This window comes from Indicator indicator, chromosome 20, assembly GCF_027791375.1.
Source record: "Indicator indicator isolate 239-I01 chromosome 20, UM_Iind_1.1, whole genome shotgun sequence".
NCBI lineage: Eukaryota > Metazoa > Chordata > Aves > Piciformes > Indicatoridae > Indicator > Indicator indicator.
The window spans coordinates 16350660-16366311 of NC_072029.1; the positions used below are offsets into that span (position 1 = coordinate 16350660).

General features: G+C 42.7%; 1 protein-coding gene across 1 annotated transcript in view; it reads left to right on the forward strand.

Moving 5' to 3' along the window:
• KMT2C (lysine methyltransferase 2C) overlaps positions 1-12121 on the forward strand; it is a 185479-nt gene extending 173358 nt beyond the window's left edge. The window contains exons 48-60 of the mRNA XM_054390059.1: positions 135-313; positions 416-570; positions 761-1013; positions 2025-2164; positions 3130-3234; positions 5076-6195; positions 7008-7144; positions 7310-7452; positions 7717-7885; positions 8760-8876; positions 9508-9581; positions 9963-10071; positions 10337-12121. Of these exons, the coding sequence (XP_054246034.1) occupies positions 135-313; positions 416-570; positions 761-1013; positions 2025-2164; positions 3130-3234; positions 5076-6195; positions 7008-7144; positions 7310-7452; positions 7717-7885; positions 8760-8876; positions 9508-9581; positions 9963-10071; positions 10337-10429 (2794 nt within the window). The 3' untranslated portion in view covers positions 10430-12121. The remainder of the gene's footprint in view (positions 1-134; positions 314-415; positions 571-760; positions 1014-2024; positions 2165-3129; positions 3235-5075; positions 6196-7007; positions 7145-7309; positions 7453-7716; positions 7886-8759; positions 8877-9507; positions 9582-9962; positions 10072-10336) is intronic.
• Positions 12122-15652: the final 3531 nt, after the last annotated feature.

Genomic DNA, 15652 nt, shown 5'->3' on the forward strand with positions numbered 1-15652 from the left:
CCTGCCATGTAATTGCGTTCCATGGCTAGTAGCAAGAAGCAAGTTCATTTCAGCTTCCCATTGTGATTTGTAACTCTGACTTCCCAAATGTTTTTACACTGTTTCCAAAAGATCTTTTTTGGGTTTTGTTCCAGGGTTCAAGATCACTGTGAGGACAGAGACACTCCTGACAGCTTTGTTCCTTCTTCCTCTCCTGAAAGTGTGGTAGGAATGGAAATCAGTAGGTATCCAGACTTGTCAGTTGTAAAGGAGGAGAACCCAGAACCTGTACCATCTCCCATCATTCCCATCCTGCCTAGCAGTACTGGAAAAGGTGAGGCTGCAGAGCAGCAACAGCTAGAACTGGCTTTCCCCACCCCCCACCTAAATTCACACATGTGAAGGATTAACCTAGTGTATTTTGGTTTATTTTCAGGTTCAGAAGCCAAAAGGAATTACATAAAATCAGAACCTGGTTCAGGAGCATTACCTGGTTCTGGCTTTTTTGCCTCTCAGCTTGGACCATCCCAGAATGGTCCTAAGTCTGGCCTTATATCTGTAGCAATTACTTTACATCCCACAGCTGCTGAGGTAAAAGGAATAAGCTTCTAGTGTTAATATCTTTAGACAGTGAATCTGAAGGGGTTGTAGCATAGTACAATAAAGCAGATGTTGCAATCTGCTAATAGTTTTTTATTACTGCAATATAAGATAATCTCTCTGTGTTATTTTAACTGCCTGTCTGATGAAAACTAAGATGTGTTTTTATTGCTGTTTTTAGAACATTAGTAGTGTTGTAGCAGCATTCTCCAACCTGCTCCACGTCAGAATTCCCAACAGTTACGAGGTTAGTAACGCTCCAGATGTCCCATCCTCCATGGCAACCGCCAACAGTCACAGAGTGAACCCATCTATGGAGTACAGGCATCACTTACTACTTCAGGGTCCTCAGGCAGGATCCATGGGACCTGCCAGGATGGTAGGACCTTACGGACTGAAGCAGCCTAATGTGCCATTTCCTGCAAACAGTAATGGTGAGGGAACATTAATTCTTTTAAGTTTTCAGTACCAAAATTTTAACTAAGTCAGTGTTAATGCATTTCAGCCTCATGATTTCATGCTCTAGAATTAAATAATTGATTCTTGTTCTAAATACCACTTTTCTTGTTGTACATGTTCAGGACATGTGGTCCTGCTCCTCCTGTTAAGCATAATTTAATGGATCTGGTCCATCTCTGATTTCCATTATGTTACCTACGTCACTGTCAGTGAGGAATTTCTTCCCACAGTTCCCAACGTTACTAGTTTGTGGGATTTTTGTCCAACCTGATTTTAAATCCTTCATTTGGAAAAGTTGTTCCTGTGCTGGAAAATCTGAGATAGCTGTGATCCTTTATTGGTTTAGTTATTAATTTCTTATACAAGAATGTATTTTTGCCTTGTTCACACACTTGGTTTTGGTCTAGTTAAAGCAATTGCCACAACGAGGCTGGTGAGAGGCCTTGAGCACAAGCCCTATGAGGAGAGGCTGAGGGAGCTGGGACTGTTTAGTCTGGAGAAGAGGAGGCTCAGGGGTGACCTCACTGCTGTCTACAACTACCTGAAGGGAGGTTGTAGCCAGGAGGGGGTTGGTCTCTTCTCCCAGGCAAATAGCAACAGAACAAGAGTTCATAGTCTCAAGCTGCACCAGGGGAGGTCTAGGCTGGTGGTGAGGAGAAAGTTCTTCACAGAGAGAGTGGTTGGCCATTGGAATGTGCTGCCCAGGGAGGTGGTGGAGTCACCATCCCTGGAGGTGTTCAAGAGGGGACTGGACGTGGCACTTGGTGCCATGGTTTAGATAGTCATGAGGTGTGGACTCGATGATCTTTGAGGTCTCTTCCAGCCTTCTTGATTCTATGATTCTATGATTAGGCTGTAGTTTAAAGCTTGCCTTCTGTGCCCTATCCAGGAGAATGCTACTCCTCTAGACCACAGAAGAATACTGTGACTTCTCATGCATTTAGTTCAATCTGATCCAGCTTCTAACAGACTTGCCCATTTTCTAGGTGTAGCTGGCTATAAGGATCACAGCCAGAATATTGCAGAAGGCTCAGCACTGAGACCTCGGTGGTGCTCTCACTGCAAAGTTGTGGTTCTTGGTAGTGGTGTGCGGAAGACCTTCAAAGACCTTCCCTTCCTTAAACAGGTACTGCAGTGGGTGTAGAGTTTCTTGCATGGAACAGTGACTGAGCAGACAAAAGCCACTGCATGTTGTGCCACTGATACCATTTCCAGGTTTCTTTGTAGTCTTCCTTCTCTGTGTGTCCTAATTCAGGTTGGGTATATTTTTAGTACAAATAAGAAATATCAAAGTTGTTACTTATAGAAAACTAATTTCAGCAAATTTTGTAAAATAGGTCCCCTATAGAGCAGGTTCCTAAGTTCTGGTACTAAGCTTCTTCCATGACCACTTCATGGACCTTCATTCCAAAGGGAGCTCCATGTTGCCATGTCAGGAAGTATTGTAAGAACAAGAAGGCTTGCACCATTCCTGATCAGGAATCAGAGTGCAGTCACAGTCTCTTGTTTTTAGACTGGGAACTATCTTTCATTCTAAATGTACCATTGCTCTTTCAATGAGATTGAGATAATGATGCATCAAGGGGGTGTGTATATAGATAGATAGATACACACGCATGTATAAAGGTATATATGTGTATAAAGTGAAAATTTATATACAAAAGTAATGGGCTGGCTTTGTCAGAAAAGCCCTGAGTTGCCAGTAATGTTTTGCAGATGGATCAGTAGATAAACCAGTGTGATCTGTCTTTGATTAGGCTGAAATGAGATGTTCCTTTGCTGTCTAAAGATAAAAAGAAAATTTTACTTTGCAAGAGTGCTTATGGAGCAGATGGGTGCATGGTATAGAATGCTTTATTTTGATTGTTAAACTTCTGTTAAAGGCAAGAAATGCTAGAACGAGGTTGTAGGTGGTGGTAACATTAGATGCCAAATAATCAAGTATTTATATCTCAGTATCACTCATTATTTCACAAATGTTCTACAAATAAAGTGTTCCTAGCCAGACTGGAAAACTTGCTTCATTACACTTACTATGTGAAGAATGGTGTTAGAATGCACTTCTGATAATCATCTGTGTTTGGTTCCCAGGATTCCCAAGAAGGCTCTGATAAAATGAAGGACATTGTATTCTGTAGCAACAACTGCTTTGTTCTTTATTCAGCAGCTTTGCAAGCAAAAAACTCAGAGAACAAAGTAAGTATCAAATGCTGGTAGACCCTAGTGAGCAGAACTTACTGCAGCTATTGTTTGAAGAATTTTTTGAAGGGTGAGGAGGGGAAGTTTGCACTTTATTTTGGAGGTTTATAAGTTAATAACTCTGTAGTCAGATGTTGAGACTCAGCATGAAATAAAATTTATATTTGCAGAACTTTGTCTGAGAGAGATGCATGGCAGAACAGTAGCCACCTTTTGCTGTCCTCAGACTCTGAAAATGCAGTCTCAGAAAAGCAGTAATTTAAGTTCCCTGGGCATTGTACAAACCCAAGGACACATCCCTGCAGGGCTCTATTTTGTATTTTGATTTGGCTTATACAGTAAGAAAAAAAAAACCAAACAGCTGTGCAAATCATAACTGGACAGCAAGTTTGCAAAAAGACTTATTTGTTCAGTGTAACTGGAAGAGCAGTCCCGTTCACTGGCTTTGTTTGGGCAAAGCTGCCATTTTAAATCCTGAATTGTGTAAACACTAGTGAAGAGCCTGTAAAGTCACAGTGATAGGGAAAGAGATTTCTGGAGAAGGACATTTTAAGAAATTTATTGAACTGGAATTAGGCCAGAGATTTTTTTCAGGTGGCCCCAAGAGGTTGTGGAGTCTGCTTCTCTGGAGACTTTCAAAACCTGCCTGCATGTGTTCCTGTGCAACCTGTTCTGGGGAAACCTGCTTTAGAAGGAGGGTTGGACTAGATGATCCTCAGAGGTTCCTTCTAATTCCCACCATGCTGGGATTCCCTGATAACTTAAATTTATGTCTGTTTAATCATTGAAAGTGGAATAGTCTTCATTCAAGACTAAATGATCCTGCTAAGCTTATTTTCTCACAGATAAACTTTTTTGAATATTTCTTTTAACTGGCTTGGTTTCTCTAGTTCAACTGTGCCTTTCTTTCTCAACCCAGTGGACAAAAGAGGCCATGTGCTTGAAGCATTACCTAATTAATGCTTTCTGATAGTCCTGTATTTACTGTAGAGCTTGCAACCTTGCTTCAAATGCATCCTACTTATTTTTTCAGAAGAAATTAAAACAAAACAAACAAACGAAACCCAAACAAAACTCCCAGCAACGAAACTAAACCAACCAACCAAAACCCTGGAGAAGATAAATGTGTGTACAGCCTCATCCTTTTAATGTCCCACGTAGCTCATTTCCACTTGTATTTAAACAGGGTGATGTTTCTGCACAAGTGAATCAGCATGTACATAATTAAGTTAATTAAACGTCATGTTCAGCCTCTTGGTCCTTTCGTTTACTCTTTCAAGATTAATTGTACCAACCACATTGAGCACTTTTTAGTCTAAACTTCCTTTGTTTTCTCTCCTTTTTTTTTTTTTTTTTAAACCAAATCTCTGCCCTGCAGGAATTTCCTTCTTGCTTGTTTCCAGGAAAAATATGTTGCATTAATTCCATATCTTCCCCTCCTGCCAAATAAGATTTTTATTCTACATTAATTCTGTGACCCATATTTTAAAATTTGTGTTGTAACAAAACTTTCTAAAAATACCCAAGAACTAGCTCTTTTAGCTCATCTAGGGTAATTCTGAATGGTCTTAAATTCTTAACCTGGACAAAGGATTATTTGTGTTTCCTCTTCTTTATTAAAGGGCACCACACTATAGACTGACTAGGAGAATTTTTGTGCTCCATATCCTGGCACAAACTATGATAACACAGATTAGGGTAATTTCCATCTTTTTCTGCTGTTGCATCATGATTCGAGGCCTTCTGAGTAGCTTCTTCCCCAGGGATCTGACAGTGTTTCAGGATACATTTAATGTTAATGGTTTGGGATTCTTAAGAGTTTCCTGTTGATTTAGCAGGAATCGCTTCCATCTTTGCCACAGTCGCCAATGAAAGAGAGGCCGCCCAAAGCATTCCATCAGTACAGCAACAACATCTCCACTTTGGACGTCCACTGTCTGCCTCAGTTGCAGGAAAAAGTTTCTCCACCATCGTCACCGCCCATCATGTTCCCCCCTGCATTTGAAGCAGCCAAGGTAGAGGCAAAACCGGATGAGCTTAAGGTAACAGTGAAACTAAAGCCGAGGTTAAAAGCAATACACGGCAGTCTGGATGACTGTCGGCCTCCAAGTAAGAAATGGAAAGGAATGAAATGGAAAAAGTGGAGCATTCAGATTGTGATTCCTAAAGGATCATTCAAACCTCCTTGTGAAGAAGAAATAGATGAATTTCTTAAAAAACTGGGCACGACCCTTAAACCAGATCCTGTGCCTAAAGACTACAGGAAATGTTGCTTCTGTCACGAGGAAGGTGATGGATTAACTGATGGACCAGCAAGGCTTCTTAACCTGGATTTAGACCTTTGGGTCCATTTGAACTGTGCTCTTTGGTCTACAGAAGTCTATGAGACACAAGCTGGTGCCTTAATAAATGTGGAACTAGCACTGCGAAGAGGCTTGCAAATGAAATGCATGTTCTGTCACAAAATGGGTGCCACCAGCGGTTGTCACAGGTTAAGGTGCACCAATATTTATCACTTTACCTGTGCCATTAAAGCACAATGCATGTTTTTTAAAGACAAGACCATGCTTTGCCCCATGCACAAACCAAAGGGAACTCATGAGCAAGAACTTAGTTACTTTGCAGTCTTCAGGAGGGTCTACGTTCAGCGCGACGAGGTGCGGCAGATCGCTAGCATTGTTCAGCGAGGGGAACGTGACCACACTTTCCGTGTGGGCAGCCTGATTTTCCACGCGGTCGGGCAGCTGCTGCCGCAGCAGATGCAGGCCTTCCACTCCTCCAAAGCACTCTTCCCCGTGGGTTACGAGGCCAGCCGGTTGTACTGGAGCATGAGGTACGCAAACAGGCGCTGTCGCTATCTCTGCTCCATCGAGGAGAAGGACGGGCTTCCCTTGTTTGTCATCAAGGTTGTGGAGCAAGGCCATGAAGATCTGGTCCTTACTGACACCACACCAAAAGGTAAATTTTGCGAGCTAAGATCGTGACTTTGGTGGGTTTGCTGCTGCTGGTATGATAAATATTTCAAATGATTGTTGCAGACACTCTTCTCATGTAATGCTTTTAGTGAGCTTCCAGGGCCTATTTTTAATATCATGCCATGAGGACTGAGGACACCTTTGAAGAGTTGTCTAAGCTGAAAATAAGACGACTTGTTACAAGTTCACAGATATTGAAAATTATAGTAGGAAGGAATGTCAATGTAAGTTTCCTTTCATGAGAAGTGACTGTTCAGGTACAATACCATTTCTCAGTTATCTCCAAACCAGCATCCAACTGTGCTGAAGTCAATAAGCAGTGAAAAGGAGCTGAAGACATTTTTCTCAGGACACGTTTGTCTCTGGCAGGGTGAAGAAAACATTAGGCTGTGGATGCTGATAGACACAGCCTTCCTCTGTCCAGTTACACCACTGCTGGGGGAACTGCCCACCTCCAATTGAGAGCTGACAATCAGTGGGAAGAGGATATAGGGATTGTTTGCAGGCAATTCTACTTTGTGCAGGTTTTTCTCAAGAGAATTGGTCTGTGCTATTGTTGTCAAAGGATACTTGACGCTAAAAGCTTCGTTCCCAAGGTGTGGGATAAATGTTGTGTTTGTTTGGAATTTGCTCAGGAAAAAGCAACTCATGTTTTAAGCATCAGCCTGTTTGTGTATGTGACCAGGAAAAGAATGCTTGGTTTATGGTTCCTGATACCCTTGGGCGCTGGTTTTAAAACCAGTACAATAGAGGGGGTTCTGGGTCACTGTAATTCTTTCCCTTATGGCTGTGTAGGTGTGTGGGATAAAATCTTGGAGCCCGTTGCTTCTGTTCGCAAGGAGTCAGAAATGCTCCAGCTGTTTCCCGGCTATCTGAAGGGTGAAGACCTCTTTGGTTTGACAGTTTCTGCTGTGGCCAGGATTGCCGAATCGGTGAGTCCTCACCAGCCCAGTTCCTGCTGGAGCACCCCAAACTGTCAGATACCTCATAGACATAAGAAGTGGGTCCGGAGGCAGTATGGAGAAGTAAATGCTTCGTTCCATGTGATTAACAGATGATTTCTTGGACTTGTTTTCTTTTTGTCTGTTTTTCTGCAGCTGCCAGGGGTTGAGGCCTGTGAGAACTACACCTTCCGCTATGGCCGAAACCCCTTAATGGAACTCCCTCTTGCCATCAACCCCACGGGCTGTGCCCGTGCCGAGCCTAAAATGAGTACCCATGTCAAGAGGTTTGTGTTAAGGTATTTTGTTTTAATTTCACATAGTACAGCCCAGGGTTTATAGGCTGCTTAGGGTTATTTGTGCTTTCGTCTGCTGCTTACAAACCCTGTCGTCTTTGGCTGTGTATGTGCATGCCCGAGCCGGAGGAACTGCTGTGTTGTCTCTGCTAGCTGGCTTTAAGTGTCTGTGCGTCTGAAAGAATTTTGAATGGCTGTTGTGGCTGTTTTCAGAGAAATCTTCAGTTTTTCTTGTATTCTTTCCTGTTACATGCCCAATTCCTACAGGCCTCACACCTTGAATAGCACCAGCACATCGAAGTCATTTCAGAGCACAGTCACGGGGGAGCTGAACGCGCCTTACAGTAAGCAGTTCGTCCATTCCAAGTCCTCTCAGTACCGCAAAATGAAAACTGAATGGAAGTCCAACGTCTACCTGGCTCGCTCCCGCATTCAGGTCAGTTCTCATCTCAGGAAATGTCTGTTCAAACATTTTACTTCCTCTTTTACTTATATCCATTTCATTTTATATACAGAAGTATTTATATACATTCTGTATATAAAAATGAAAACTAAAGCTATGGCAAACTTCCTTCAAGTCTCATCCCAACATTACCAATTTTAATGTGGCAAATCACTTCCATAGGTTTATCTTACATAAGATTTCTAATTTATTGTAAATACCTTGTAAGCTAATTTGTTAGTTATCTAGAAAACAGTTTCTTTCAAGTTATGCCATTTTTTTTTGCATATTTCTCAAAAACCTAAAACTCCTTAATAAAAAGACAGATAGTGGAAGTAGGATATGCTCAGACCAGGCTGAGTCAAGTGCTGAAGAGCTCAATGCTTGTTTGCAGTCATAAGAAATGTGTTGCTTTCTGTAACTGTGTTGGTGCTTTGCTCCACAGACCATTTTGCTAAGGCTTTGTAACTAATCTGGCTGTGCATGAATACAGTTGTGCTTTGTTTTAGGTTGGACTGACTACACTGTGCCACTGTGTCCCTGTTAGGTTTCTTTCCATCCTAGTAAGGCCTGCTTTATTTTTCAGTGAACTTAGAATCCTTATACAGTCAGACATCAGAGGTACAAGAGAAGCTTTCTCACCTAGACAGAGGCCAAGTAGGTTTTTCTGCATCTTAAAAGTTTCATGTGAATCTGGGTTCTGCACCTTGGCTGTTACAACGTCAGTTTTATGTGTGCTGCTGCTTTCTCTTTGGGTATTTGACTTCTCTTGTGATTTCCTGTACAACGCTTCAGGGGCACAATGAGGAGTGCAGTGAAAATGCAAAGTTCTTGCAGAATTCTAAGTCACACTGTGTTTTTTTTATAGGGCCTGGGCTTATATGCTGCTAGAGACATTGAAAAGCACACTATGGTCATTGAATACATCGGAACTATTATCCGGAATGAGGTGGCAAACAGGAAAGAGAAGCTTTATGAATCTCAGGTAGGGGTGGTGTTTGTTCACTGTTTCTTTCCCCTTCCCCTTTCCAATGTTCAAACAACAAAACAATCCTCTTTGATGCATTCACTTGCCCCCCCCCATTTCTGTTCTCTGCTGTGCTATAAGTGCAGTTGGCTGAACAGGAGACAGCAGCAGTTCTTATCAAGGATCAGAGTATTTAAATGTTTAATAGATCTCACAGCACCCTGCCCAGACAGGTATTACATGTACCTTCTGTCCCAGAGGACAAAGAGAGTCCTCTGACAGAAATGTCAGAACCTTAATTTTTAATGTGAACTTCTTGCAATTGGAAGCAGCTTCCTTTGTGTACCTCAGCAGTATCGAAACGGTTCGTGTTTGTGGAACACGTGGAGATCATGGATGACAGCAGGACAGAAGCTGTTAGGGCAATATAATTCACCAGAGATTTGACCCCTCCCTTACCCACAGCCTGGCAAGGCAGCAGGGCACACACTGGCAGTGTGTGACTCACACTTTCCCTCGTGAGCTGGTGCATCATCTCTGACCCTGACTGCAGCAGGGCACCTGGATCTCAGCCATGTGGCTGCTTTGTTTTCATGTCTGACAATCATGGAGAACCTCCAGGAGCCTTTGTTCCTGTTCTGTCTTTCAGAATCGTGGTGTGTACATGTTCCGCATTGACAACGACCACGTCATCGACGCCACCCTGACAGGAGGTCCTGCAAGGTGAGTGACACTGCGGATCTCTGACCTCCTGGGGAGTCAGCCCTGCTCCCTGGTCTGGGGCTGTCTGTGGGGGACTGAAGTTTGTGGGTTTTCCCAAGGGGTTTTTATTCTTTGAGCTGTTAACAGCTCCACTGAAACAATGTCTTCTTTTTCATTAGCTTTGCTCATCTTTGATCATGTTTCATGGCAGCTATGAAGGATGGACTTCTTTTTTAACACTTGCTTTTTTGACATTTTCTAGGCAAGGAACAAGTACAGAATAATGTAATTGTATGTGGCAAGTCAGTGCGCCCCTGAAGCTAAGGTCATTGCAAGGTTGCAATCCACCTCAAGGGATGCATTTTCTCAAGGGGTCACCTTTTGCAAACTCTGTTTTTGTAGGTATATCAACCATTCCTGCGCACCCAACTGTGTGGCTGAAGTGGTAACTTTTGAGAGAGGACACAAAATTATCATTAGCTCGAGCAGGAGAATCCAGAAGGGGGAGGAGGTAGGCTGCTCTCATTTGCTTTCTCTTACCTGTTGCTACTTGTGTTTGTTTCCAGGTACTTAGGTGATTTCTAGAGCCAGTGACACGACTTGTCTGTGCCAAGTGGGGGAAAGGGACACTCCCCCCTTGCCATCTTCCCTTTTAAAAACCTGCCAGTTGCCAGCAGTGCAACCTTTACTGTATTTTTCTGTTTAACCTGTAGATAGGGGGAGAGCTGTGGTCAGTCCCAGTTGTTGCGTAACCATTCTCCTGCATCTTGTTCTAGCTTTGCTATGACTACAAGTTTGATTTTGAAGATGACCAGCACAAGATTCCATGTCACTGTGGAGCTGTAAACTGCCGAAAGTGGATGAACTAGAATGCATTCCTTGCTGTCTTTGAGGGTTGCTTGTCCCTAGGAAGAAGTGATTCATTTTGATTTTGTCGACGGAAAATTGTTGCCTTTTTGAAGGGGGGGAAAAAAAAGTCACTTCTGGAAGTACAGAATTCTACTCAAGTATTTAAAAAGAAAATAAAGGAGGAAAAAAAAGGAAAAAAAAGGAAAAAAAGAAAAATAAAAAGAAAAAAAAGCAAACAAGCACCAGAAGCAAGCCGGCAAAATCTGAAGCGAAACTTTCCAGACACGTGGAGGTTAAACTGAGTTAACAGAATGGTCCAGCACTTTTGTTTTTGAGCTCACTAAGGAGAAACTGTTTAACTTGGGCAAAGAACCGATGGCTGACCTGCAGGACAGCAGGTGGGCATCTATGAATGTAAGACTGAAATCACCAGCGAAAGGGAGAAGTCCAAAGTGCTGGCCACAGCCTTATTTGTTAAAGGGGCAGGCCCTCTAATTAAAGAAAAATTTTAAATAAAAAGTAGACACCACTGAACAAGGAATGTACTGAAACGACTTCCTTAGGGATAGAGCTAAGGGAAAAATATAACTTGCACTAAAATACATTTAAATACTTGATTCCATGAGTCAGTTTATTGTAGTTTTTGATTTCTGTAAAATAAGAGAACCTTTTTGTATTTATTATTGAATAAGTGAATGAAGCTATTTTTAAAAAGAAAGTTAGAAGAAAGCCAAGCTGCTGCTGTTACCTGCAGAACTAACAAACTCTGTTACTTTGTACAAAAGTGTAAATATTTTGAGAAAAAAAAAAGTTAAAAAATAAAAATACAGTATAAAAAAAAATAGTTATTGACCAAATGCTACCAGACTCTGCAGCAGTTCGGGTGCTTATTCTCAAGCGTCAATAGGGATGTTCCAATATGATCTCCTGTATCACCTGACCTGTGATCACCATGGTGGAATAACCAAAATCTCAGTTTCAAGAGAGGGTTGTGTTTTTTTTTATGTTTCAAGCAGTCTCAACTGTGGTCTTACACGAGAATTTTTTTAAGCAAACCTTAAGCCTGGTAAGGGCATCGTGTATATTACAGCTCTGACTTTTGTAGATGTTTGGGTAATTTAGATTAATTTTATTTGTATTATATTGTTGCATCCCTATTTCTTAAGTCAGGTTTTTTTGTGCTTACAATTTGTGATAACTGTGAATAACTGCTAAACCCACCCAAAATAGAGGCTGGACATTGGGGTTTGTTTTTATTTGTTTTGTTTTCTTTTCTTTTCTTCAGCAAAAGTAGTCCAGATTAGGTGACTGTTCAGCCTACATTAAATCATGTAAACAGCATAGAATCATGTAGTTGGAGCTTAAGTCTGATATGATAGCCTTCTTAAAAGGAAAACAAGGAAAAATAATTAGATGTAATGTGCTTGCAGCTGCAGGACTCTGGCAATAGGGTTTTGGAAAATGTAATTTAAAGATGTGTTTGTATGGATTGTTTTTTGTTTACATTTCTTTTTTTAAAAAAAATAAACACTGTTTTGTGTTTGCTTGTAGAAATTTAATCAGCATTTTGAACCAGGTTAGCTTTTTATTTTGTACTTAAAATTCTGGTACTGACACTTCACAGGCTAAATATAAAAAAAAAAAATGAAGTTTTGTTTTTGTTGGTTTTTTTTTTTGTGTGCACAATTAAAGTGGACTGTAAACTGTTGGTATATTCAGTAATACAGTTCTGAACTTGTAATGTATATGGCATGATGTATTTTTATCTTACAGAATAAATCAATTGTATATATTTTTCTCTTGATAAATAGCTGTATGAAATTGTTTCTTGAATATTTTTCTTCTCTTGTACAATATTCCAACATCCTACCAGTATTTGTCCTACAGGTTTTTTTTTTTCTGTTCTGTATAATAGTATCTAATGTTGGCAAAAAAAATTACAAAAACAACACAAAAAAAAATACTTTTTTGAAGTATACAGAGTGTTATGGGTTTTGGAATTTGTGGAAACAGATTTAGAAGATCAGCATTTACAAATAAAAATATTTTACATCTATAAATTATATCCTCCTGTTTTATTTTGAGGTGTCTGTTTTCTGCTTCTTTCAGATTTCAGTGCCTGCTGCCGTCAGCCAAAAGTATTTGCAATTCTGTCTCCAGTGCAAGCTCCATCCTAAATGTTACACTGTGGTGCCATGTCCTGAGCACTTACCAGATGCTGTCCCCTGCAATTGTTTTTTTCCCCCCAGAAAAACCTACAAAAGATGAAAAGAAGAAAAGTAAATAAAAGGAAATGCTGTATTTTGCTGGTAAATGTTCTTTATAGCAGCTCCTACAGGACTGTGTTTCGGCTTTGTGCTGGAAAGTGTTAGTAACACAGAGTTGTTTTAGCTGGTGCTGAGCAGTGCACAGAGTCAAGGCCTTTTCTGCTGCTCAGCAACAAAAGCTGGGGAGGGAAGGAGGAGACGTTCAGTTACATCATTTTCCTGCCCAAGTTACTGGTGGTGGAGCCCTGCTTTCCTGGGGATGGCCAAACCCCTGTCTGCCCATGGAAAGTGGTGAATGAATTCCATGTGTTGCTTTGCTTGCACCTGTGGCTTGTACTTTCTCCCCTAAATTGTCTTTATCTCAACCCACAACTTTAACTTTCACCCCTCTATGTCCCTCCTTCATCCTGTTGAGAAGGGCAGTGAGTGAGGGGCTGTGTGGGGTTAAACCACAACACTGCTGCCTGACACTAAAGACCCCAAGTCCTGGGTCAAGGTGGAAAAAAGGGCTCCAAGATTTATTGCAGAGAGGTGGGAACCAGTCAGACCAAAGCTGTTCTGCAGTGTAACTTATTTATATCATGCACTTTGGCTGCTGGAAGACAGAGCAGCTGTCTGCACAGGGCCTGAGCATGTCTGAGGTGGACATTCAGAATGAGCTGAAAGCAGATGGTGAGCTTGGAGCACAGCCCGGGGCTTGGCTGCTGGCCCAGCAGCTGTTTGCACTTGGCTCCTGAATGTCACACAGGTCAGCATAGGGCAACCTCGGAACCATGAGCCACAAAGCAAAGCCACTCTCAGCTGTGGTCACTACCAGCTCCACAAGGCCTCAAGAACGAAACGTGTGACACACAGGCTTAAAAATCAGCCCCAGGAACAGTTTCTTTACAAGTGACACATTTTCAGTATGACCATGTCAAAACTGAGTTCTGTGACAGCTTAGAAACCAGACTGGCCGTGGCAGTGCTGGGTTAAGAGGTGGCCTCAGTGACCAGAAAGATCAATCTAAGCAATTCTGTGATTCTGTAAGGCTTTTCCTTCTGTGCTTCCTATTCTGCCAAATTCCCACGGGTCAGCTGTGAGCAGTCACTCAGAGGATGAAAGCTATGAATTCTCATCTAACCACAGGCAGCCCATGCAGGGCTAAGCTGAGAACAGTCAACTGATTCAGGACTAATTCACAGAGACTCAATTTGTGTGTGCTGACCTGGCTGTGCAGCTGCAGCACTGAGCAGATACGGCTGTGGCCAAAACCCATTCGCTGCAGAAACAACTGACACCATCCAAACTGCCATCCTCTCCATCTGCTCCTGGAAACCAGCACCAGGCCCTGGCAGCAGCTGGGTGCACAGGAGGACTCAGCCCAGCACCACGATCCCTGGCTGGAGCCACAGGCCCAGGGATGCAGCGCTGCGAATGTGGGAACTTCTGAATTTCAAAGACTAAGAGGCGCTTTATTCATACAAGGGTGGGGTAGAATATTTATGTTCTTTACATGCATGAATAATCCAGCTGCACAATTCCATGTTCTTGCCTATTACTGCCAGCTTAAAGACCACACGAATGGAGCTGCTTCTGACAGCAGTCTCCAAATTTCCTCACCAGGAGCAAAAGGTAAGAAAAATCTCTGTGGCAACAGATTCAGACCATAAATAAAGCAAGCATTTGCTCCCCCTGCATGAGGACTTGCTTGGGCTCAGAAAAAAAAAAAAAAAGAGGGAGAGCACAAGGCAGCCAAAACAAACTTCTCAATCTACAAGAAAGCCTGGCACACAGCTGAGAGCAGCTGCACCAGCACCCACTGCTGCATCACTCACTCATGAGACCAAGTCAGAGTTAATTAGAGAGGTGTAAATGAAGGTGCAAACAAAGCTGCAGCCTGTCCTTACCCCAACAAGGACTGGAATGAATTCCACACAAAACAACCACCCCAGCATTTCCTGAGGAAGCAGGCACTGGCCAAGGCCAAGCAGCACAAAACCGCTCTCGAGCTGTGGGCACAGCTGGTTTTACCCCACCAAAAGAGTCCAGGTGGAGGCTGCTGTGAGCTGGTCAAAAGGCCAGGCAGCCCCACACCACCCTACAACAGCCACTTGGGAACTGCTCTCCAGACTCGAGTGCCTCTACAAGGGCTGCCTGACCCAGCCAGGTTCAGCACAGGCCTCAGCTGACGTACAGCTGCTGAAGGGGCCTGGGGTTGCTTCTAGAGACAAGGAACTTCGATGGTGTCCAACTTAATTATTGCCATTGTACTTAATTATTCCCATAATTAATATCAGGAAGAACTTCCACTTCAGTCTATTTTTCCTGCTTACGTGGTTCCTCCCTGCCCATCACTGCTTCCCCCACTGATGAAAGAGGGAAAAAGCTACAGAGCAGCAAGGGATGGCTCTTACCTGTTCATTGTCCTCTTCTTGCTTTCCTCCTCCCAGGGTGGCTGCCCTGGCAGATGGCTGAAGGACCATGTGCAGTCTTGTCACAACTGAATCTCTCCTCCCGGCAGGAAGACATGGGTCTGTAATTACTCCAACATTATCATTCTTTGCCTCACACTGCCCCAAAGGTCAGTAACTGGCTGCCAGAGCATTTGTGCAGTTAGAAAATGTTTCTGCCACCCAAGCAAAGGCCCAAGGCTGCCCTGGCACTGCTGGCATTCAAACTGCACAGTCCCCAGGGAGGGAGGTCCTTGTGGTGTGATAGACAAGGCCAACATTGGCAAGAAAAATACACTGGGTAAGAACAGCTTTTCTCCTCTGCAGCAGTGCTCTTCTAGGCACTGAAGAAACATCCAGGGCTGAGGCAGGAAGTCAAAGAAAGGTCAGCAGTGAAACAAATGAACTTGGGAAGGGAAGCAGAGGGGAAAAAAGTAACAAAACAAAACACCAGAGAAATTATCTATCTAAACTTCCAAGAGGTGAGGGAGAAAGAACCAGCTGTGAAGAGAAGGGGAGACCCAAACTCTGTGAACGCTGGTTT